This window comes from Pinus tabuliformis, chromosome 7, assembly GCF_031772625.1.
Source record: "Pinus tabuliformis cultivar Carrire ecotype Pingquan chromosome 7, CPIR1, whole genome shotgun sequence".
NCBI classification, from domain to species: Eukaryota; Viridiplantae; Streptophyta; class Pinopsida; order Pinales; family Pinaceae; genus Pinus; species Pinus tabuliformis.
Window position 1 is genome coordinate 1044133600 of NC_142293.1, and position 26134 is coordinate 1044159733.

The 26134-nt window shown below is 38.4% G+C and overlaps 1 protein-coding gene across 1 annotated transcript; it reads right to left on the reverse strand.

Annotated features, from left to right (window-relative positions):
• Positions 1-19766: 19766 nt before the first annotated feature.
• Positions 19767-25517, reverse strand: LOC149251247 (uncharacterized). The gene is made up of 2 exons (XM_089453831.1): positions 24135-25517; positions 19767-23999 (listed from the first exon to the last, which is right to left on the reverse strand). Exons 1-2 carry the CDS (start codon positions 25515-25517, stop codon positions 19767-19769), a joined length of 5616 nt encoding a protein of 1871 aa, XP_089309957.1.
• Between the last annotated feature and the right edge of the window lie 617 nt (positions 25518-26134).

Sequence of the window (26134 nt, forward strand, 5' to 3'; positions counted from 1 at the left end):
GGTCAAGAGTTGAGCACTGTAAGATATACAAAACCAATCAGACGATCTCACCTAGAAGAAGAAAATGAAATGTTAAGAAAACAACTGCAAGAAAAGGACACACAATTGGCATGCATGACCGGCTGGTCTATGGAGGCACCACAGTGTAGGAAATCAGCAAAATCATATGGAGTATACCTCAAAGACCAGCGGCTACAATTTTAGATCAAGACCTTGGCACAAAGAGGCACCATGCCTTTTCGGGATTACAAACAGTTTACAGAACTATGTGACCAAAGTTCAGCAGAAGACAAGGCAAAGATAGAAGAGTTTTATTTTCATAACTTGGCCCTCACTGATATGAACCTATGGGACCCTAATTCTAGGCTGGGGGACTTGCAGCTGATGGCCATGGCATCATGGATGAATCATGAGGAGAAAAGGGCGACATAAATCAAAAAGTTGATGGAAAAAGAGCAAAATGAACCCTTAATGATCCGAGCTGAGCTAGTAGACCCCCATGGCTCTCATCAGTGTCCACTAGCCTCTTCCAAATAATCCTAAAAGTTCCCCTAAGTATATTTATGATCAGGCCCACGCCATTTTACATTTTGAAGACATGGAAAGGTTACTTGGGGAAGACTATATTCATGCTTGTATGAGGAGGTGGAACACTCTCCCACATAGTCTGCAAATCAGGGAGTATCACTCCCCAACAAGGATGAAATAAGCATTAAGGAGAGTGCCTTTGTACAAGCACTCTATGCAAAGTTTGAAGGAAAATTGGATTGGCCTCAAATTGAGTCCTCCACTGCTGCTAGGCCTACTGGAAGGTGTAAAAGAAGAATAAGAACAACAATAGTGGGAAGAGGTGGATAGGAAGGCAGGATTCCATGAGGATCTCACATCAGAAGCATGGGATGTCAGGGAGTCTATCAAGGCCATCAAGGCTGAGGAGATAGACTAGTTTCTCAGAGGATGAGCAACACATTCAGTAGGGGTGTGATGATGAGCCCCATAAATGGGTAATTATATGGGCTCATTTGGCCTCCTAACTTAGATTAATCCACCATTCTCATTAGTTTATTGCATGTTTTTGATTATATTTATGCTAATAGAGTGAGTTGGGTTAGTCATTATGCCAAGAAGTCTAATGTGTGATTCATGCAGATTTTTGGTCAATTTTGAGACAAAATCAAAGGTTTAATGAGCATTTGGCAGCTAATATTCAAGGAAAACAAGGGAGATGATTTGTAGGAGGGTGTCCCCATCATTTATGACTCCATACTTTGAATCATCCTTCAGAAGGCTTGGAGCGCAAGCAACCACATCAATGGGGCAGCCGAGAAAGTGAAGAGGAACTGTTGTCTATCTCAAGTCTTCGGAGCCAAGCCTCCTTGATTTTAGGAGAGTTGCTGGGCAATCCAGTGGTATAAATATAGAGGGTTAGGGCCTCATTAAGTTGTTGTATGTTATTCAATTTTTTCCCTTTTTTTGCAGCTCCTACTCAACTCATTTCGAGCTTACTTTTGTGAACAGTTTCATGTAGTGTGACTATTATTTTGATAATGGAGATGAAATATTTTCTGATCCAGCACTGAGTTCTTTTATGGGGCTGAATCTCTTGGGTTAGGTCACAACCCAGGCTGCGCAACACCTCTTTTTTTGTATTTATATGTCTTGTTGCAATTCATGAATTAGTTGTTGTTAGATAGATTTCTTCCTTAGTAAAATAGGTTGATTTTTGGTGATTTACATAGTTGTTTCCATTTCAGTTTGCTGAAGTAGGTTAAGTAGTGAAAGGAAAAAGATACAAAAAGGCCATCAACAGAGCCTTGACCTCCTTTCCTCCCTTTGGGACCATGAACTGAGGTCAAGATCTACTTGTTGCCATAAAAACACAGTTTTGTTTCCTCCATGCAATTTCTAGTGTTATAGTTTGATTCAGAGGTTAATGTTTTGCTTCAGATCCATTTTTCCCTACTCACTTATGTTTATACAATAAATATTTTTCCATGATTTCCTTTCCATATAGCACTGTTCATCATTTTACTTTCCTAGATCATAATTTAGGTTAACTTGAGATAGTTCTATTTTTTTGGTGCGGCTAGTTCTTTTCTTTCTCAGATTCAATGTTCTGATTTGTAGCTCTCTTACAGTACATCTATGCTCATAATAAGTCAATAAAGTTGCCATCACCATCTCTTTTGCTACATGTTTAGGTCATTCACATCCCTTCACAAATCTACCCTAATTTCTGCACTTTTCTCATGAGCTTTCCTCTCGTCTCTTGAACAAATCCAACCATAATTTTCTTTCCTAATCATCCTTAATGAACATTAGACACCTTAAAACATCCCTCTAGTCTTTAGCTACCCTTTCCCACCATTTTTTTCACCTTTAAAACCTCTAGAATAGCCCTCGGCATCCTCCTATAGACCCTCTTGTAGATCCTCCTATAGATCCCTTGCAGCCTCCTGTAGAATTTCTTGTACGTGGATTTTTGAAGTCTGATTACAGGGAAAGCCTCCAGAAGGTTACCAGAGGTCTCCTAGAACCCCTCCACACCTTCCTACACCTCTGCAAATCCCAAAGTCACCCTCCATCACCACCTAATCGCTACCACATCCACAAACAAATAAATTACATGCATAACAATTTCACATAAAATACATAAAAATCCAAAAAAGATGTTTTTTCTTATTTCCTTCCAGAAATAGCTTGAATAGGTGTAGTTTACTTCCTCAGTAGGTAATGGCACTCCTTTCCTAGATTTTCACCTCTCTTTTTGCAAAAGTAGGGTTAGTCGGTAAATTAGGGTTTGCTAGGGTTACTTCACATTTTAGTCTTCTTTCTCTTTCTGCAAGTAGAATAGCCTCTGTAGAGTAAGCTTTCCTTTCTTTCATCACATTTAAAGCTTCTTCTGGAATTCATAGAAGTTGGATTGAGCTCCTAGTGATCTTGCACTAGCTGACCAAGTGACAGCCTACAGTAAGAACTAGTATGTGTGCATACAGCACCGTCGCTTCCAAGTTTGTCACGAACTACCAGGTTGATACAAGTAAAGTAGGAAGCCCCAGGAGTGTAGCATTATTGCTGCAATACTGGTGCTCACCAACCACATAATGGAGCTTTATAACATAGCTCATTACGATATTTACAATGATCATCATGCTTAAGAAAACTCATATGACATCATAACATCACGATAACATAACCACATAATAGCATAATAACATAACACCCATACCACATAATGGAGATTTATAACATAGATCGCTACAGTATTTACACTCATACATGGGTTTACATATAACAACATCATAATATATATATACGAAAACATATTCCAAATCCAATACCAAACATATATCAAACATAAACTAACATCATATAGTGTATATCAAAACTTCATAAGGCATATATCAAAACATCATATAGCATGTATCAACCAACATAAAGCATAAATCAAATCATCATAAATCATATATCAACCATCATAAAGCATATATCAATCACCATAAATCATATATTAAACCAACATAAATCAAATACTAAATCATCATAAAGCAACTACCAAACCACCATAAGCAACCACCAAACCACCATATCAAGCTGTTAATTCTTGTATTTGATTTCAAATACCCAATCAGGCATGTTCATTATTCTTGTACCACGCACATAGCTTCCATTAGTTTTAAAATAAATTAAAATAAATTCACCTCATACTTCATTGGTAGCTTGTCAATAAGGTACATTTGCAATCATGTTCACTTCCTGCCACAATAAGTCAAACTAGCATATTTGACCAAATCAACATGTATAAAAATATCACATTTGGTTAGCTCAAAACATAACCGTCAAAATCATAAATGACATGTAACCATCATAAATCAAAATCCTAGATCACATGTAATCATCATAGACCATAATCATAAATCACATGCATATTAAAACCAAAATACAATACCTATACTTATCCTTCATCGATCCTTTATTCTACCTTTATTCTTTATGTACACACACCAGATCAGTTGCCACACCAAGCAAACACCCAGTGCCTTCTCCTCCATGAGGTGCACATACACATAGTGTGCATCAAACGCTTACAACCACACCTAACACAGAACACCATGCAATACATGTACCTACACCTGATGTACAACACATACACCTAAAACCAGTGTATAACATAGTGCATCCATCTATACCCGAGGTGCAATAGCACCAAATACATGTACCTACACAAAGTACAACACAATGAGTACACACGCCGCAATACCATGACTACATGATGCACATAGATAATACCACATGCCCTTAAGACAACATGTGTGACATGCACACAATACCACACATGCACCAATACCATATGTACAACATGTACATTGTACCACCGGTACACTACACCACCTACACAATGTGTGCACAAAGTCACATGTACATGATGCCACCTACACAACATATACACAATATCACATGTACACTACACCACTGTACAATGTGTACAAAATACCACATGTACATAGTACCACATGCACGATGTGTATGTGACACCATATGTGCATAGCATCACATGCACGACATGTACACAACATTGCATGCTCATAACACCCTATGTACATGTACACAGAACCACATGCTCACAACACCACTTGTACAATTATGCGCACAACACCATATGTACAACATGCATGCAATGCCACATGTACGTAGCACTGCATATCCAACATGTACATAACATCATCCACACACAACACTGCATATCCAACATGCATAGAGCATAATATGCACACATGCCACATATACATCATGAGGACAGTACAATATGTATACAACACCCCATATGCAATATCTGCACAACCCTATTTGTGCCATCCTGTACATAACATCGCATAAATAACATGTACACATGCTATGTATACACAACACCACAAATGCACACATCATAGATGCAACATATACAACGTATGCACAACAATAGTACCACACATCTAAAACTACATTGTCCTTACCAAGAAACCTTGTTTTCGGTATCTCAACCATGCTTATCCTAGCATGTCACAGAACACACTTCTCTCACTTTGTTGATGTATCCTTCAACATTACCTTGCATAACATAAACATAGGCATAATACAAGCACACAATACCAAATCATATCCACATGATACCGACCTCGTATATTTGTCGCGACTACTCTTCCCAATTGATTCCTTGTAATACCAAGAACCTCTTCATGTTGTTATCATGCATAAGCAATCATCCCTCCATAAGAATGATCCCTGCCAACCCTTTCAGACAGTACCATAGATACATGGATACATACATACATATATAAACGTTAATAGAAAACAATCATGATCATGTCAGGCAATGACATACATACATATATGTATACATATATAAACTTCAACATAATCATGATCATAAAATAATTACCAGATATCAAGGTCAAGTTTAAGATAACTTCCTTTATTCATGCACAACATGCACAATATTGAGAATAAAAATTCCCAACATAGCTAGAGCATTTGATGCCTTAGATCCATTTACTTTACCTTTTCCTGTTATCTTTCTCATGACTATATCATTATCATCCATTTACCACAATGGACCGAGTCAGTCCAACCGACTGTCATAGACTTACCTTCCACTACGCTTACTCATGCACCGAGCTTCATCTTAATCTGACATTACCTTTTGGGTACCACACATCTCTCCCCAAGCTCCATCATCTTTCCTATTTCCCATCCAATTCCCAAGACTCAAAAAAATAAAAGAGAAGACAAGAAAAACCAATAAGAAGCCCATGAAAGCCCATAACGATATGACACTACAACAACGTGGCAAGGCCTTGCACCAGACATAAACAAAACCACAAATCAAGCTCAAAAGACCAAAAGCACACAACTGAAACCATGACTCAATCCCCATGGTTCCCAAGGAAAGCTCAACCTGAGCCATCTTCAAGATTTCATGGCAACCTATCTTTCCATCAAACTCCTTGCATCAGTCTTCCATAAATACATAATTGTCAATCTATAATTAAGCATAATAATACACCAATTACCTCATCTAATTCTGCCAAGCACGCTGCTTGCAACTGAACACATCCACACCATATCTCAAGGGATTCCAATCCTTTAATAGATCCACCTATAGCTAAAGAGTAGCTAATATAACTATCAATTGCATGTTCATGAATATACCACATATCCACATAATGTTAGACAAAATCAAGGTTAAGAAGACTTCTTGTGTGCAAAGCACTCATTTTTTTGAAATTAGGGTTTCCAAACATAGCCAAAGGAATTCTTGGCCAATTCCTTTCTTTTACCTTTTTATCTTGTTGGAATCAAGGCTTAGTATATGATGTCACACCACCCAATTGTTAGTTATATAGACACATCAACTGTTGCCTTGTCATGTTAATACAAAACATGTTACCCTGCAACTGCTCACATATGTCAACCACATGTTCCAAATATCAAGACAATCATATCTATTAATTTGAAAGCAACCATTACCAAGACTAACAAGCATGTCATAATCCATAGTCAACTCATAGTCATCAGTCATAATACTACAACTATCACCTACTATACTCAAGTAGATATCAACTATCTCAACACATGTATTTTAGTACAATCGTCTTAAAACAAGATCATTTGAACACATACTCATATAATGCAATTATTCATAAAATATTCATACCATTTTAAATAAATCAATTAGATGACATAATAGGCACCAAACACTCAAATACCAAATAGACGACATAATCAACTATGAAACACCAAGTATAATACATAAGAAAACTCATACCTTAGTGCACCTCAGGGGAGGCTATCTTGTCTGCATAATCAATCTAGTTAGCGAGATATAACTTTACAACATGTCAACATAAATCATGATATCCATAACGATAACTAACATGTTCACATCATAAAAATATACACATATGAAAAGTCAATATAGATTAGTATGACACCATCTCACAAATATGTTGGTTCATACTTGAATATCACAACCATAACCATCTGCATAGGTCAAACCAAGTTAACACAATACATATAACATGAAGATATTCAAGGCAATGAACATAACCGTCACACATATGACCAATCCAAATTATAACATCAATATCTCAATGAAATTACCCTAATCATCAAGTTAATAGCATATAACAAGAATAAGTTATATACCATACTCATAAACAACATACAACATAATCATCAGGTTATCTAATATAAAACAACAATAGAAATGCATACAACTACAGGTTACTAGCATTCTTAACTATCTGACACATGTACATATCACCACACTAATCATCTAACATCTCTCATGAATGTAACTGTAACATCAAACACATGTTCATAGACTTAATGTATATAACCCTAATGCATATAATAATCCTTAACTTACATACCTGCATGCCAAATATACGCTACCAGTATGACGATCTGCTCTTACCCCAAAGTCCAATGTTGCAATCTCATTATGATGATTTTCATCCCTTGCTCTATCTCAACTAGGTCATTAGGATCATAACAACTAATAGGATCATGATGACCTAAATTTCCTACAATGACTTCACAATGCATGTTTGACCTACTATACATGCATAATCATAGCCACGATCATACATGCATAAAAAAAACCATTACTCCATTGTACACATTGCCACATGCAACCAATAGTATGCATAAGTGATCAATTCTTGTAATCAACCGACAAGACTGATACATGTAATCAATATATTAAAAAATGTAACCTAACATACAAGGATGTAAGTAGGTATCATGAAATCAACATGTAAGCGACATATAATTCATACACAGTTAGTCACATGTTCCAAAAATCAAGACATCATGTCTATTAATTTGAAATCAGCATTCACCAATACTAACAACCTATAATCATACCCCCTTACTATCCATGGTCCACACTAAGGTAGAAGGAGGAAGCTACTATAATGGCCCGATATCCAATGTCCAATTATAGAAATGGGATCTCCAAAGCTCTACTAAATTTAACCACACTTGTAAAGAAGTTGATTTTTATTTCTCATACATTTTGTATGAGATTAAGTCAAAACACTACACTTATTCCACTTGTAATATAATAAGTAAAAACATGCCACTTTTCCATTTCCTTACATGCAACTTTTCAAATTCCTTGCATGCAACCTTTCAAATTCCCTACATGCAATTCTTCAAATTATTTGCATTAAAATAGGCATAGATAATCTACATCCATATTTTCATACTACAATAATATCCCATCTAAAAATAACATTTCCTTCAAACAATTACCATACTTTTACATTTTCTTCAAACAACTACTATACTATTACATTTTCATGTAAGCATTTCTTCAAACACTTTACATGAAAATTAATATAACAAACTATTTGCATACAAGTAAGCATATATCAACTACAACAATGCTATTACACATCAATACTATCCCCAACCATGATCAAATACTCATTGGAGCATTTTATGAAACAGTTTGTATGCAATTAATCATTGAACCATTTAAGCATTTCATCAAACACTTTGCATGCGAACTAATATAGCAAATGATTCAATGCATATATCCTAAAATATAATAGTACAAGTTATGGAAACTGAACCATGTGATCAATGGAATTCTTCTTGATTGTGGGTTCAAGTTTCATCTACTGATATTTCATAGATGAAAAGTTATAACAAAATACCAACACAATCCTATTTTGTGCCCAATTCTAGGAGTATCCAGAAATCTCGATTTACACTGGTCATATCTCCTAAAATATAGCGGATAAATGTCTGAAATTTTATCACAATATAAGTGGTATTTTAGCTCATTTTTGAAAAAAAAATTAGCTCCTGAGAGTGCCCAGAATAAAATTTATAACAAAAATGTCAGAGTGACCTATTTGAGACCTGATTTTAGGAGCATTCGGAAGTCTCAACTCCCTCTGCTCATATCTCCTAAAATATTGCGAACCAATATCTGAAATTTTTACCAAATAATCATTGGTATTTCCACTCAATGTGGAAGATTTTTAGCTTCTGAAAGCCTACAGAAGAAACGTTATTACAGAAATTCCAACATGACCTATTTAAAGGTGCATTTAGGAAGGTCATCTTCCTTAGATAATAATTGCTAAATTATTCTGACCCAATATCTGAAATTTTTACCACATTATCAGTGGGATTTACCTTCAGTATGAACAAATTTTCGACTTCTAATATTCCGCAGAAGAAAATTTATAACAGATATGATAGAAAGGTCTAAAATTTAACCTTTGTTCTTCATTTTACCTATGATAGAGCCCATCCAGTCCAAGTGTTTGAAGCATGCTCTGATACCACTTTGTAACAACCTCCGGGGTAAATGTGCATATAAAAAAAAACATAATAGGAACAAAAATACAATAAAAATATCATCCATCAAAATCCATATATACATCAGTACATTTGCACATGAAAATCAAGGGAATGAATTTTTTTCATTAATAAATGCAATGAACCAACCGGAGATGGGACTACCACATTCCACCCAACCATAGATTGGTTGAGCCAAGTCTCTCTTCAGCTAATCATCCCCGTGCCATATTCCAAGCATGAATGTGGGATCTCATAGAACACATCAATCAAAACGCATCTAGGGCTTCCAAAGGCCACCAACCTCAACCCATCAAACAATGATTCCACCTCATGGTCGGATATCACCAAAAACCATCATCAGATTGGTCTCCATCCAAGGCTTTCAGGGCTTCCAGAGCATTTTTCCAACAAAGGCTTCTAGAACTAGTAACTAAACCCACATCTTATACAGGGCTTTCAAAGTGTTTGTCCAACCAAGGCTTCCAGGACTTGTAATTCAACCCGCCAAGGGCTTCCAGGCCGTTTGTCCAACTAGGGCTTCCAGGACTAGTAACTCAACCCAAGTTGTTACAGGGCTTCCAGAGTGTTTTTTCAACCAAGGCTTCTAGGGCTAGTAACTCAACCCAAGCTATGGAAAAATTTTAAACCAAAAAAAACAAAGCAATGAAAGTAAACCCACAATCACCATGGCTATTTAGGAAATGGAAAGGTTAGCCAATCCACTGTAAATCCTGGCCATCATCCATGCCAATGACAAATCATAACCGAGAAACCACATACATGTGTCATGCATGCAAAAACTAGTGAAGAAACCATACATGGAACTTGGTACCCGCAAGAAAATTTGATGTAGTTGTTGATGTCGATGCCTTCTTGTACTTTCCTGCTCTTCCTTTTCCTTCCTACTCCAAGAATCCAAGTATGCCACACCCTCCAAGAGTGCTCCAAGAAAACTATAAGTAACCAAGAGTATGAGAGAGAGAGAGAGAGAGAGAGAGAGAGAGAGAGAGAGTAATGAGAGAGCTCCAAAACTGAACTGACAAAAGCTTCACCCTCCAAGGAAGAAGCTTGCCAACTGATCCTCAAAAGCCTTTTTATTAATGAGGCCTCTATTTTCTTCATTTTCCATTATTTCCCCTTATTTTCCTCCTCACATGAAACCTGTGACCTTTCACCTCCTTTTTCTCCTATTTTCCATTATTTTCATAAATAAATGTGCAAAAATACCTTTTTGCCTCTTTAATGCCTTAGCCATTGCCTTTTCCAATTTCCTTAACCATAAAAAACCAAATGAGCACACACTAGGATTTCATGCCCACCATTCATCTTGGAATATGTGTCCCATCATCCGTGGTATTTATATATTTTTACATGGAATTTTCACAAGGGTTGTTACACTTATCTTTAAGAGACTTTGTCTTCCCCTTTTATAGTCCCGTGCCTTCAACCCGATTATCAAAAAATTTTGTGTGTTCCTTATAATACTGCTTCTTCTTCTCGGGTTCATAGGAGCACTTTGGGGAGGCCAGTCAGATGATCATGGGTTGGTCTGGGGTTCCTCGATCAGCCCTAGCATTTTTTCCTTGGCGTGTAACTATATTAATATTGGATAGGGGGGCTACCTCCATTACTCTTAGCTCTGCGTTAATAAAATTTTCTCCCCTTCACTTGTTTTGCTCTTCCCATATTGAAATTAGCTCCATACAATCCTCTCTTGCATGTGCATTGACCCTGCACTTAGAGCACCATGGCTTCCTTGGTAGCAGGAAATCATGTGCAACATGTCCTTCTTGGTCACAGTTGTAACAACAAACTGGGCCTCTACCTCCTTCCATTCCACCCCTTGTTACTCCTCCTTACCCTCGTCAAGAAGTCTCATTTGCTCGGAAGGTTGAGAGGTCTAACCTATCTGCTAGAGTAGCCATCGCTCTACATTGATCAATGTGATGAGTTGTGGAAGCATAAAACTCACAATAATTGTTATTTGGAACATTGGAGTAATTTTGAAATATCATGCATAAACAAGGAGAGTGTCCATACCCCCTATATAATTCATAGTACTTCTACTTGGTTGCAACCAAGACACAACCCTTGTGATCCTACCTACATGACTCCTGCTACGGGTGTAGGCCCAGGTGGTCCCCCTGGAGTAGACTTGGTACTTGTGCCCCGCAACCTTGGGAATTTCTTGACAACATAACCTTCCCCCAAGCAATGTGCACACCACAAGTTGAGTCTCATCGAATAGGCTAGTTGCAGATCCGTGAACTTGTCTATTATACTTGCAAGTTGATGTTGAAGACCCAAGATAGATGGATCATGTGATGTTTCTCCCCATGGTATTCATGACGGTACCCTTACATAGCTTCTATTCGAGTTGCTTTCTAAAGAGAATATTGTAGCGTGTCAATCTTCTGTTGCATCAATGGTGTACGAGTGAGTGTTAACAATGACTTGATAAATCAATCCCTTTGGTGATTTGGGTATATTCTATAACTAATTTTACAGATTGCATCCTTAAATCCTTCCATCATTTCCCATGCGATCACTCCCTCTCACTGCTTTATATCCCATAGCTCTGACCATTTTATGAACCACCTAAAGGCACTTTCCCGGAGAGTGGTATGAAATTCGATTAGCTTCACATTATCATGCATCCAGTGGGCTCTCTAGATGGCCTCACATAGATAAAAATGTTGTTCGATGTCTTTGTTCCTCATGTGAGAGAAATCAAGATACCTTTTGAATGATCCCACCATTTTTTATTGATTCCATGCTAAAAGAACAAATCCTTGTGATCCCGGTTGTAGAGATCCTTGCAAGACCATATTGTTGTAGTTTTTTCCACTGCTACTAGTACTAGCTTCAGGGGTGTGGATCATTGATTCTTCTGGAAGCATCATCTTCAACAAACATTATTCATATAAGAAAATACATATCATCTGCTAGGCCTTCCACTGGGCCAACACAACCTTTTCCATCCAACCTCTCCCACTCCCCTGGTGAGGGAGGGCCCCTATTGCCTTTTGAACCCCAAGTAGTTATGCTCATCTCTATTCCCTCCGTTGAGATCTTTCATGCTATCTTCTTCCTCTGGAGTCCTCAACACTTCTCTTTCTTGGTGCAATCCTTCTTATTTCCTTTTAATCATCTACATGGCCCCTTCCTTCGATCTATATGCTATCTTCACTCTCTTTTGTGCTCTTAGATCCCTGGCCTTTTGTGAATCATTTTATTGCATCCTCGTAATATCCTCATATCTCCCCGCTTGGTAGCATCCGTCCCTTTAGGTCCTTCCCTCGGTAGTAGGTTTTTACGCTACCATCCTTGGAATTTGGAAAACTAGCAAGCCCTCTTCCACAATTAAGGCCTTTATCAATAGGCTTATTTATTTTAGGAGCTTCCCTCGCAACCTTTCTCAGAATACAAATTCAGCCTTTGAAAAGGACTGATGGATTTCTGCCATAAGCTCGATAATGTACCCTTCCAGTGTGTTATGTACCTAGAAATATACTTCCCTCATCAAATTAGTTTCAACACAATTTAGTGAAGTGAGATATTCGTAGGTCTAGTTGTGACAAAACAACTTTTGTCCATTGAACTCCCCCCTCTCCTGCAATATCCACAACTAGTTGTAAATTTATTTTAGGAATTTTCACCAAAAGATCTTTTGTTGATCACTCACTGGTTTCAAATACAGGATTTTGTCCTTCAGTTTTGCAATAATTCGGCAGCAGAGTTGAGCTTGTTGAGAAACAAACTGGTCCATGTGCTCATCCCACCAGTTCCATTGTTCATTCTTAAATATCCTCGATATTATCTTTCAAAACCTATTTTTTAATTTTAGATCCCAACAATGGAACCATTTGTTGGCACAGAAATAACAACAGGGTTAAGAACTTGGCTTCAGGCACATTGGGAAAACAAGGATCCATTTTAGTCTAGCACGACGCCAAAATTTTCACCTTACCTAAGATGGGTAAGGATTCTCTTAGCCGAGGCATGCTACAACCTAATTTAGAGGAGTTTTGGAAACCAATATTAGGGAAACCATATCAAAAGTTAAAGAGCAAGGGATAGTAACTTAACATTCAAAGAAACGATATGGAAACAGTATATTCATGCTATAACATAGAGACTACCTAAAGAGATGCATATATAAAAATTTTGAATAGACATAATAACGCACAATCAAGACACTATAATCCCATAATAGTCTTCTTCATTACTATCAGAATAAGCACACTACATAAGGCTCACGACCTATTCCTCAACATTATCATGTTCCTCATCATTATAACTCTTACAAACGGGATATAAACTCATACAATTATAACCACAAATATATTCACATAGTTTTGCAACACATGAAGAATGGAAATACCAAGAACAAAACATAACCAACCGACCCATTCTCTTCTCTCATGTCTTCCTTTGATCTTCTTCCACCAACCCAAACTGCTAGTTCCTTTTCCCCTGCTTGTTTGTCTTCATCCTTGGATTATCCTACTCTTTCCTCACTTGGTTGTCCCTGCTTCTTCCCACCACTCTTTCGCAACTGATATTCTTCCATCATTCACCTGTCCTTACTCGTCTATTGTATTTTCAACTTTTCAATGGCCATTTCCACCACTTGTTAGTTGCCTCTTTCTCCGCAAAATATCACAAAAAATGAAGGCCCCAACAAGTCTTACATTGGGACCTTGAAAGTTCCAATTCTTTTTGAAACGTTTCTTGAGAAATGAGAGAATTTTATTACAAATCAATACTATGGAAAGTGTAATATATATTGCTACTGGCATTTTATTGCAGACATATTTATGGAACGTAGTAGATTTTTCATGCAATATCTTACTGTTTTTTACTAAATTTTCAATTATTTAAGCATAAACACGTAGCGATATTCTCTAATCATTTACATGCACACCAAATTGAATTATGTGGATATGTTATATCAGAAGAATTATAAAATCATATTATTACAGTTGTCTGTTTACTTTTATCGTATTTGGATTCTCTATTTTCGCATACACAGGGGAATATGAATTGGTGCTTTAAAATATCACATTGCCGTTCTGATATACTGGGGATATACATTTGCAATTATAATCTTCTTGTGATTCTTTATGTATTGTCCCATTCAATGATTTTTTTGCTCCAAATGATAAATTGGTTCTTCCAATAGTTAAAAAAATAAAACATCACTATAAAATTTTCATTCAAGTATAATTGTTTGTTTCCTTGGAAACTATGTAGGTTCTTGATAAGGAAGGTGGATTTTTTTCAAAAAGTACCCTATAAACCGGTGCAAGATGGGCAGTGGAATTGGGTGGTCAATCCATTTTTTTCCCTATCATAGTTGATAATATGAGTAAGCCCCAAAAACTTCTTATATAGGTAAGTTAAATTCTTAGACTAACAGGGTTTTTATATGCACTAAATAACTCATTTTTGTTTTTTTGAGACATGGTTTAACGTTGTCATGTTATCTTGTGTTGGTTTTCATAAATATTGTAGGTGTTTTATGAAGAGCAAGGAATATTACTTGAAATAGTTGACATCATTTGATTCTTGGGGCTTATTCTTTTAAAGGGAGTCATGGAAACTCGGAGTGACAAGATCTGGGCTCGCTTTGTTGTTGAGGTAGTGCCATGGTTTCAAATAGGATAATTAATTCTCACACCTTTGATTCCATGTAAATCTCATTCTTTTATGTGTTTGGTTGCTTGAGTAGACCATATAATTCAAGATTTGGCATTTGGATTTATAATCAGAACAGTGTATGCAATTTATTTTAAGTCTATGTGTGTCTCTAGAGTTGGAGAAAAATGTCAAACCAGACAAATTGTTATGGTTGATGCTTAATAACTAACAGTTGGATATTTTTCTTGGGAATTCAATATTGTAGGATTGTATATCATAATATAATCTAGCTATAAACCTCTATATTTCACCATATATTCTCACCTATGTTCATGCATATAAAATTATGAAGGCACTCGAGCTTGATTTGTCTTGTTGTTTAATTTGGCAGTTTCACGGTATTTTTTCATAGTAGTGACTTCTTGGCAAAGTGAAACTTAAACGATGTAAAAATATCAATAATGTTCTAAGAACATCACAGACATTTGAAAATCACAATTTTGATGTTTAGTGATCCCTAGACATGCATGTTACAAAAGACTACTTACACTTAGCAAAATATGAGGTAAATCAGTGAAATTGTTTTCGGATACTTAGTACCCTCACTTGAAGGTGTAAATTAGAATTATGGAAGTGTAGGATGATACACAAGGAGAAATAATATAGCACTATATTTTATGACTTATCCATAGGTACATTTGTAGGAGGTTATGTGCAATCAGGTCAGGTTGTAATGCAGATTTTAACTTGAGAAATGCAATTTTTCCACTTGGCATGCAATTTTAACACTTTGGAGTGCATTCTAAGTATGGATTATGATGTTTCATGGGATATACGATATCCCCTTTTCGTTATCATCCATCAGGTTTTCAATTCATGTACATGACATGCATTTTTTAATACAAGTGTACATTTTGGAACTATTAAAATAATAGGTAGAAAGCAAAGTAGGTATTACAGAAAGCATATTTTGGCCCATGGGAGTATAAATCAAGGTCGGAGATGGTGTTGGTGAGAAATATGAGTAGGTTTTCCCTCAGATGTGGCATGAAAAAAATATCATCATAGAGGCTAATTTGGCAAATTTCTTATTCCAAAGACCTTCAAGCATGGGATTGGTGATCAAGTTTGACTTTGCCAAATTCAAAGATGACATATTGCAAGGTAGGATACTTAATGGTTTGGGAACTTGTATTTTAATGATTAAGGCCTAGGAGGAGGACTTTCATCTTGGACACTGTAAAAGAGGTTAATGTTGAGGATTGAAAATTACTTACTTGATTAGCAATGATTGAGAGTAATGATGATCATATTTGACTTAATCAAAGGGATAATATATATTTATTGCAAAATAAACTTTGACTTTGCCAAATGGTCAAGGTTAGAAATTAGATAATCATTTTATACTTTGTCAAAACAATTTGCATTAAGGATATTGTAAAATATGTAAATAAGGGGAGGAAATTCTTCCTTGGGGGCGTGGATTTTTGGGGTTTAATCCCCCAAAGTTTGCAATAAGACCAAAAATGATCTCTTATTGAATTAATACATCTAGGTAGCCATGGTTGTGGTATTCATCCTTTTCCCTTTTTATATGGATCAAGATTATATGTTAGTGCTGCAACCCGATTTTGTTATTTATTAGTTTGTATGTATATTTCATACAGTGGAATTATTTCCCTTGATACTTTTGAGTAGAGAAATAGTAGGATTCATGATTTGTTGTGTATCCTCTACTACTATTTGCAAGTTTAAAATAATCCAATATATCATGTTCAAACTACTCTATTAAAAATATTTGGTTAATCAAGCTCTTGGTTGTTTTGCTTACCTGGTCCATTGATGATTATGGATTGAAGTGAAAGTTGGTTCATCCCAAACATTTTATTCTAAATTAATACAAAAATTTTGTTGATTTGAGTTAGAGGATATATTATTATCATTATAGTTCCCTAGTGAACTTCTCCATCATTTGAAAGAACTCATGCATCTATGTGCAAGTAGAGGAATCAATCAACCAATGAGCAATGATTATTCCTAATTGAGATCCATCTTATTAATCATCAATATATTCAAAACCTTTTTTTGTGATCTAATGTATTGCATTTGAACTAAAATTGCAAATCAGAAATGACAAAAACCACCCTATAAGTTGCAAAGCCTCTAGTTCTGAATATAATTTCAAATTGGGACAACCCATCAAAAGGCTTCTCAACTATTGTAAACTCTATGGCCAATCCTAGTTAACATGTAAAACTTCATATATGGACCGAAATGTTGGAAAGGATCTTCAATTAGCGTAATCTCTGAATTAGAAGACATGAGTTGCATATTTATAGTATGGTACAAGTTTTTTATTCAAAGAGATGAGATTTCAAAATTTTATATCCCGATGGAGAGCACAATCACAATACATGGACTGAGGAAACTTTGGGAAATGTCTAGAAAATAAGATTGATTTGGATTCCCCAATAAAAAATTGGCATAAAATTCCATAATTAAAATAAATTTTGAAATAGTGGCTTGGTTGTTTGGTAAAAGTGAGGTGCTAAAATTTTGTATATCAATGTTCAATCCTCTTTGATGACAAAACTATGTTTGTTCTTATGGATGCAACAATGAAAAAAATTAGTTGGAGTCATATGCAAGTTTTGAGTATATTTTGGCAAAATAAATGCCTCTCACTTGCAATCTCTTAAGTGGATACTATTGGTTTTGATTTGTATCACTTATCTAGCCACATTGTGGTAAGAAGAGGCTAGTTTATATTATCTCTTTGAGGCATATAGAAAGGAAAAATTTCTCAAAATATTTCAAAGAAATCACCTCTATCAAACTTTCTTTTCAAAATCCTAGGTCAAGCTTATTGACTAGCTTAGGCAAAGATAATTAATAGCATTAAATCTTGGTCGAACTTGACAAGATCTTACTAGGTTTGGCCCAAACTCAAACAAATCACACATATTTAGAAACATGTTTGGGAACTCTTATTTTAATGTGAGTAAGCATAGAGTCTTTCACAAAACCCCAATGCCATACATAGAGTATTTATTCCAAAGGACAATAAAAAATAGGGTTGGATTTTCTTCCTTTTTTTTTTTTTGTAAGCTCCGGTAGTACTCATTCTATTTCTGAAAATTTTTAACAAAAGATACATCGTTCAAACCATAGATGCCCGCCCTCAAGGGGAAACCGGGTAAACCCATCTATAATTTTTCAATCCAGCCCAAAAGTAATAGGCTCTCCGTCTAACCAAAGTAGCCAGCACAGCATAACTGTTTTGAAATTTACAGTAAACCCTATTCAGAACTATGTTATTATATCTACTATTCATTTAAAACGCTATAAACAAAATCGGGACCATCAGTAGTCAAACTAAACATATCTGTCTTCATGCATTTGCCGTGTCCACCGGGCGGTCGTCTCCTTGCGCGGGGTGCTCCACACCATCTTCCTGAACCGGGTCTTGACGCTCGCCCTTCAGTAGGCAAAGTATCTCGTCCAGTTTCTCCTCTTGCTGTGACTGGGTTCTGCGAATATGGGTTAGCTCCCTGCTCATCTCTGGTTTTTTCTGGAGCAGATCCGCCATTTCTTTGGCTACCTGTTCCAGGGCCTTCGCCATCAGGCCTTTCATAACCCAATACATATGGAGGGATTGTTTAAACAGGGTCCTGCGCCCACGAGTATGTCCCGGGTCATGGAGGATTGAAGCCCACTCCTCCATTTCGTCTGCTGATTGTTCTTGGATGGCCTCCTCCTCCAAAAAATGCATAATTTTGCGAATATCGGGGTCTGCATTGTTCTGAAACGCCCTTTCTGCCGTTCGTATCTGGTGCATGACAGTCCTTTTCTGCTTTGTTTGTCGCTGTTGCCGTCTGCCCGAGTTTTCGCCAACCTCAAACTCGGTCTTTCCGCAGTCTCCCTCCTCCTTCCTCGTTCTGCTTTGTCCGCTGCTCGGTGGTCGACCCCTCTTCCGGAGCCCCGAGCGTTTTTCCTCAGAAACTGGCTACCTGGGCGGTTTCATCTCCGTTTGGGGCGTACTGCCCTGATAACTCCTCCTTTGTGTTTCCTTGGGTCTTTTTCCAGAGCCGCCTTCGTCATCTCCGTCTGAGTCATCCTCTGTATCCCAAATTGTGATTGGGGGATCCCGATTTAGGAGGCCTTTGCCCCTTCCTTGCTCCCGTTCTTCCTCAATTTCCTTCCGCTCCCTTGCTTCACGGCCTCTCGGACGGGGCTCCATCTTTCTTACAGCTTCGCCGCTCCTTCTTCTCATAATACTTCCTTTCTTCGACTGCCTCCGATGGAGACTCTGCAGACAATTCCGAATTATCCCGTAAAGGTGGTTGTTTCCCTGACTCCCGTTGTGAATATATAATGGTGTCCAGATTTGGGTTCTCGGCCTCGCCCTATCTGGATCCCGTACTCCACTATCGCCAAACGTTCCATCTATACTCATATTTGCTTCTCTGTGTCCGGGCACCTCGTTAATTTCTCCGTTCATCCAATGCGTCTTAATGACCGCATCGACTGCGAATTCCTTGGTACTCATCCCCTCAGCCGCCACTGTACCTTCTTTCACATCGTGCTTCATCATTGTGTGTATTGGTATGCCATTTAGCACCTGATGTAATCGAGCTTTGGTCATGGTTCGATCATAACTTTGCCAATTGGTCCTATCTTGCATTAATTGAAGTGTGTTCCCCGATAACACCGTCACCTTCAGCAATCGAACTTCGGCTGTAGTTCGATCGTGTCTCTGCCGTTTACTGATGTCCTTCATTAATCTGAGTGTAATCCCCGATGGCGCTATCATGATCGGCCTTAATGAGCGTGTTTAGATCTTTCCATTCCCTGTTAGCCGCCGAATTCCTCCATTGGCTATCAATCTTGCTCTGTTGTCCTTTGCTGCCCCAGTTGGCCAGCCAGTCGGCGGGTTGATTACCATTTCTTCGGACATGCTTGAAGATGCAGTAATCTATTCTTTTGATCATACCCTCTATCTCCTGAACGATACCTGCTGTGCGCCAGCTCTTAGTCACCTTGTCCCATCCTTTGCCATTCCTGAGCTTCTTGACCATTTCAATGGCAATTTGGGAATCCCCCGAAATTTCTAAGTTAGAGTACCCATTTCTGATAGCTATTCTCAATCCAGTGTGGAGCGCCCAGAATTCTGCCTCATTGTTAGTCATATTGCCTCCCCAGTCGGCATATATCCATCTTACTTGTTTGCTACTGTCACGGAATATACCCCCAAACCCTGCATCTCCAGGATTACCCTTAGAGGCCCCATCGAAATTTAGCTTGACGAATTGATCTCTGGGATAAGTGAACTTGTCTGGGCTTTTAGTCTGCATGTTCTGCCCTTTTCTGAATTGGTGTTGCACCATTTCCAATTTCAGATTTAGTCTGCGTAAAATTTCCTGTTCTTCTAAATCTGCTTTCCAATCTTCATCCTGCCATCTCTCTACTAGAATGGTTTCTCGTAGAGCCTCTGTCACCTGGTCCCAAATTTTCTCCGGCTCTTTATTAATGCTTTTAAAGATTCTAGCATTACGTTCCTTCCATACCAGCCATATTACAAAACCTGAAGCAAGATTCCAAGCTCTCTGTATGACTCTGCATTCGAATGTTTCCTCTTTCCAATGAAGAACCAGTTCGTTGAAATCGCTAATCTCCACCCCATGTTTATTAAAGGTATGTTTGACGCAAGACCATAGATGTTTGATAAACGGGCATTGAATCATGATATGATCTCTACTTTCTTCTTGTTTGTTACACAGGTAGCAGCGCGACGGTCCGGAGAATCCCCGTTTCCGGATGCAGTCCCAAGTAAGAATTTTATTTTTCAAAGCGATCCAAGCAAAAATGGTTACTTTGGGCCACCAGTTTAGGTCCCAAATTTTCCTCCATCCCTGATGTCCGTCATTGATATTGAGGGGATTTGCGAGATAGTAGGCTTCCTTTACTGAGAAAAGTCCTTTCATGGTGTTACCCCAGCGTAGTATATCTTTTCCTTCCCTTACCCTGATTTTCCGTGAATCCATTTCCTTTTTGAAAGCTATCTGTAGGTCTGGATTGAGGCTTTGATCCCACTCTGTGGGATCCTGCCATGATCTCCAACAGTCATTCATGGTGACAGGTTTCCAATAATCCTTGACACTTGATCTATTCCCCTCAATACTATCCCTAATTGATTGAAGGCTCTGTATATTTGTCAATCTTTCCCTTTGCTGCCATTTGTCATCCCAGAAGTGAGCCTCATTGCCTCCTCTGATTTCCCAGAAAGCATGTTGCTTAACAATGTCTCTATTCTGGCTGGCCAGCTCCCACACCGCAGATCCGCGAGGCATTTCCTCTTGCCTTAGAATATCTAACTGAGAGTCTGACATTCTATATTTTGTTCTCCATATTGATTTCCAGAGGTCGTTTCCCCCTTGTACCCACCTCCACCAGAGTTTAGCTCCCAGGGTTTGATTAAGCAGTTCTGGGTCTTTTAATCCCAATCCACCTTTCTCTTTTCTCTCTGTAATTTGATTCCAGGCCACCAGGGCCCATTTCCTTTTTTCCTCCGACCCTCGCCAAATGAAATTTCTGATGATTTCTCTTATCTTCCCATAAACTCCTTTCGGGGCCGCCATTATTGATAGGGGGTAAATAGGTATAGCCTGTAATACTGATTTAGCTAAAACAATTCTGCCCGCAATATTCAGGACCCTGAAAGCCCAGCTCGAGACTTTTTTCCTCATTCTGTCTAAGATTCCTTGCCAGTTTTTCAATCTTTTTGTCGTGAAGTCTAACATGTTCCCCAAATACTTGGTAGGGAGTTCACCCTTTTTGAAGCCAAGAATTCTGATGAGATGAGTCTTCACTTGATCCACCGTGTTGAAGATAAAAACACATGATTTCTCCCTGTTAATTTCTAGTCCCGATGCTTCAGCAAACAGGTCAAGGATTTTCTTCAGATGTCTGACTTCCCTAACAGTTGGCTCCCCAAAGAGCATTATATCGTCAACAAATTGTTGATGCGTGAGGGGGAGTCTGTCTCCCCATAAGCGAAGGCCTTTTAATCTGTTGGCTACTTTTTCCTTAGTAATATACCTTCCTAGACCCTCTGCTGCCACAATGAACAGGAAAGGAGACAGTGGATCCCCTTGACGAATACCTCTGGAGGCATTAAACGTATTCGATGGGTTTCCATTGACTAAAATTGAAAAGTTTGGAGACGAGATGAGATTATGGATCCAAGTAATCCATCTCTTGTGGAAGCCGAAGCATGCAAGCACTCTCTCAAGATATCTCCAGTTGAGCCTATCATAGGCTTTGGATAAATCAAGCTTAATCATCATTCCTTTCCGTTTTTTATCTTTGAGGGAGTGGATGACTTCTTGAGAGACAACTAAACCATCCAAGATCTGTCTCCCCTCCACAAAACCAGTTTGCTCCGCCGATATTAAGCTCCCTAGCAAGGGTTTTAATCGTCTGGCAATAAGAGAAGTTATGATCTTATATATTACATTGCAGAGAGCTATTGGTCTAAAGCCATTAGCATCCTCCATGTTTTCACCCTTAGGAATTAGAGTAAAGAAGGTTGAGTTAAGAGCTGGCCATACCTTCTGTTGCACCCTTGATTCTTCTACCAACTCTAGTATTTCCTTCCCAAGAAAATGCCAGCCAGCTTGGTAAAAATCGACTGTAAAGCCGTCCGGGCCTGGCGCTGTACCTTTCCGCATTGATTTCACTGTCTCCTCCAGTTCCTCCAAGGTAACCATTCTCATTAAGGCTTTGTTCTGATCCTCCGTAACTAGTCTGGGAATAGCAGTGCAGATTTCCTGTATAGCTCTCTCTCTATCTACTTGGGGTTCGGAGAGAATTCCTCTATGATGCTCGACTAAAGTTTGCTCGATTTCCTTTTGTTCTACAACCCTTGTACCATTATTCCTTTTAATGGAGAGAATTCTATTCCCCTGTCTGTGCTTAACCATTGCCTGATGAAAAAACTTCGTGTTTCTTTCCCCTTCGCGCAGCCACTTAACTCTAGATTTCTGCCTCCATAGGATTTCCTCTTGTTTTCTTCTTTCCTCCATTTTGCCCAGTAGAGCCCCTTCTGTGGCGATGCTTTCCTCAGTCCTGCCTTCCACAATTATTTTCTGTTGGATATCCTCCATTTCCTTTTCCAATTTTTGCTTGTCTTCTATGATATTGCCAAATTCGTCTTTGTTCCACTTCTTAATCTTTATCTTCAAGTCTTTCAGCTTTAGATGAAACGTGTGCATCCTTCCTCTACCCTGCACTCGGCTTTGGTTCCACCATTCCTCTGCCTTTTTGATGAAGTTCGGATCCCTTAACCAGAATGCTTCGAAACGAAACGGTCTCTTACCCTGGATCTTTTTAATGTCCACTTCCAATCGGATTGGCCAGTGATCTGAGCCCAAAGAGGGGATGATCTTGGCTTCGACAAAGATATCTCTGTTCAGGATATCTTCAGATATTAAAAATCTATCTAGTTTTGTAGCAATTTGATTCTTACCTCCTCTTCGGTTATTCCATGTATAGATTCCATTGATGGTTTTCATGTCCACTACTCGTAGATCTTCTATCAGTTCATTGAACTTATTCATGAATTGATCCAGCCTTCGGACTCCCCCTTTTTTCTCGTCCAGGGATCGGATGAGATTAAAATCTCCTCCAATGATCCAAGGTTGTCCAGAAAAAAGTTGTCGGGTCGCTTTTAGACTGTTGATAAAGTTTTCTTTTTCAGCAGGGTTTGTGGGTCCATATACCCCTGTGACGGCTACAGTTTCCTTGGTCCCCACTATCCTTCCCATCCCGGTTAAGATTCCATGCATGCTAGTCCATTTTTCCAGAAGTACCTCATTTGGGTTCCACAATATTGCTAATCCTCCAGCCGCGCCTATGGCATCCTGTCCCATGACTTTGTAATTCAATCTATTTCTCTCAATTATTTCTTCTAACTGGTTTGCCTCAATTTTAGTCTCCTGCAGTATTATAATGCTGGGTTTTTCTTTTTTGAGTTTATCTCTCAAATATCTTTGCTTCCCCTTACTGTGTAGGCCCCTAATATTCCAACTAACAACAATCATTTAAAACTTTTGGAGGGCGGGGAAAAATACCTCTGACAGAGGTATCACTTTACCAGAGTTGATCAGTGTTTCACCCACTGACTGTATAGTTTCATTTAGCGTTCTCCGGCCTCTTTTCCTGCTGCTTTTTCCCAAATTTCCCATTTCCTGTATTTCTTTCTGCTGTTCCCCAGCCTCTGCAATTTGTTCCTCCATGTTTTCCTCCTTCCGTTCCTTGTATTTCTGGAAGGCCTCTTTGAATAACTGTTTTTGTTTCTCCGGTATAAATCTGCTATCTAAATACTTCCACTCCTGTAGCAGTCTCTTCATTAACTTTTCCTCTTCAGCCTCATTTTCCATTTGGTTTTCAACTTCCATGTGCGACTCCATTGTTTCCTCTGTCTCTTTTTCCTCTGTTTGTTCCTTGTTTGGTTTGTATGTACTTTCTGTTTTCTCTTTCTCTTCTCGGGCAACCTCCATTGGCGAGTTCTCTGGCTCTTCATCGTCATTCAGATTTACTTCGAACCCTTCCGCATTATCTTGCAATACCTGGAACTTATTTTGGCTTTTGATAGTGCTGGGGGTTTCTTGCGTTTTGGGTTTCAGGTTTTCCTTATTTGGTCGCTTCTTTCTAAAGACTTGTTGAAAGCCTTCCTCTCTATCTACTGCTCTATCTTTTCCTGGCCTCTCTCCTTCCTCTTTGTTCAATGGACAGTTCCTAAATAAGTGGCCATATTCATGACATTTCCGGCAACGGAAGGGGATGTGTTCATAGTCGAGCGCTTGCGTCCAGACTTCATCATGGTATTCCAGGTCAATATTTTCCGGGAGAGGTTCAGCTAAGTTCATGAAGACACAAATTCTAGCAAAGGCATTGTACTTCCCTCTTCTTGTGGCCTCTGCAGTCTTCACGAAACTACCTATTGAGTTTCCAATACCTTCCAAGATTTCCGGGTCCCAGAACTCATCCGGTAACCCAAACAGCCTAACCCATACCGGAGCATCCATTAACTTTTCTTTTTCAGGGTTATACCGCTCCTCCCAGTGTTTCATAAACAGACCAGCATTATTCAGGAAGTACGGCCCTTCCTCAAAAATTCTGTTCTTATCTTCCAGATTCGTGAATATGGCCGTAAAGAAACCCTTCGCTCCTAGTTTCAGATCTATATGGCCTCGGGGTTTCCATCGCAGTTCTATCCATCTGTTCAGCTCCTTTTCTGAAGGCCAGTAGCCAATAAATTTGCAGATTAATGCATGGTCCTTCATATAACTATTGTATTCCTCCAGTTTATTAAAGGGTATGATATACCTAGGTTTTTTCTGAGCTCGAGGAAGGCATTTACCTTTCATCCTCTTTTGCCAGATATTGCCCATTACCGGGGCTATGTTTTCCTTGTTTCCATTGAGGTTTCCTTCTGCACTGGTTTCACCCATCACTACATTTCTGAAGGAGGGGTTTGCACCCCCCCCCCAGTCTCGTCCATCCCGATCAGTATTTATCAGCTAGATTTAAAACGTGGTTTTCTAAAGAAATACCTGGGTTAAGAGTCGTTGTGGACAGAAAGGCCGAAACCCTGTCTACGGCTTCCGTCCCTCGTCACAGGGGCCGATCCCTGACACCGTCGACTCTGTCAGGCCTGCACACCCGTGAACCCTAGTTCGAAACTCTCACCGTCGCCTCGGTTCTTCGACCTCCGTATCTACAACAATTGTTCCTTTTCATGTTGGATTTTCTTCCTTTTTACTAAAGGAGTAAATGCCATTTTATCAAGTGCATAATCAATCATGTTGTGTTCTTTTGTTTCCTCTAATATTCGAGTACATGTGGACAATGTTAAAATTAATAGATTTCATTGTTGCATAGTTTTTTGGTTATCATCTTTATTTTTCCCACTCTATTATTATTATCTATGGATATTTTTGTTATTCCCCTAGATCTATTCTATAAAGGTAGAGGGAGGTGAATTTTTTTATTGTGCAGTTATTTTTTCTTTGAGGTTTGTCTTCAAACCCCTTAGCTAGTTGAAGCACTTGTGGGAAGATATAGTTAT

Coding starts and splice junctions, on each gene's coding strand:
- LOC149251247 (XM_089453831.1), bottom strand. CDS start 25,517: ATGGGTGAAACCAGTGCAGAAGGAAACCTCAATGGAAACAAGGAAAAC. Junction 24,000..24,134: donor AAGTGATACCTCTGTCAGAG/GTATTTTTCCCC, acceptor ATAATACTGCAG/GAGACTAAAATTGAGGCAAA.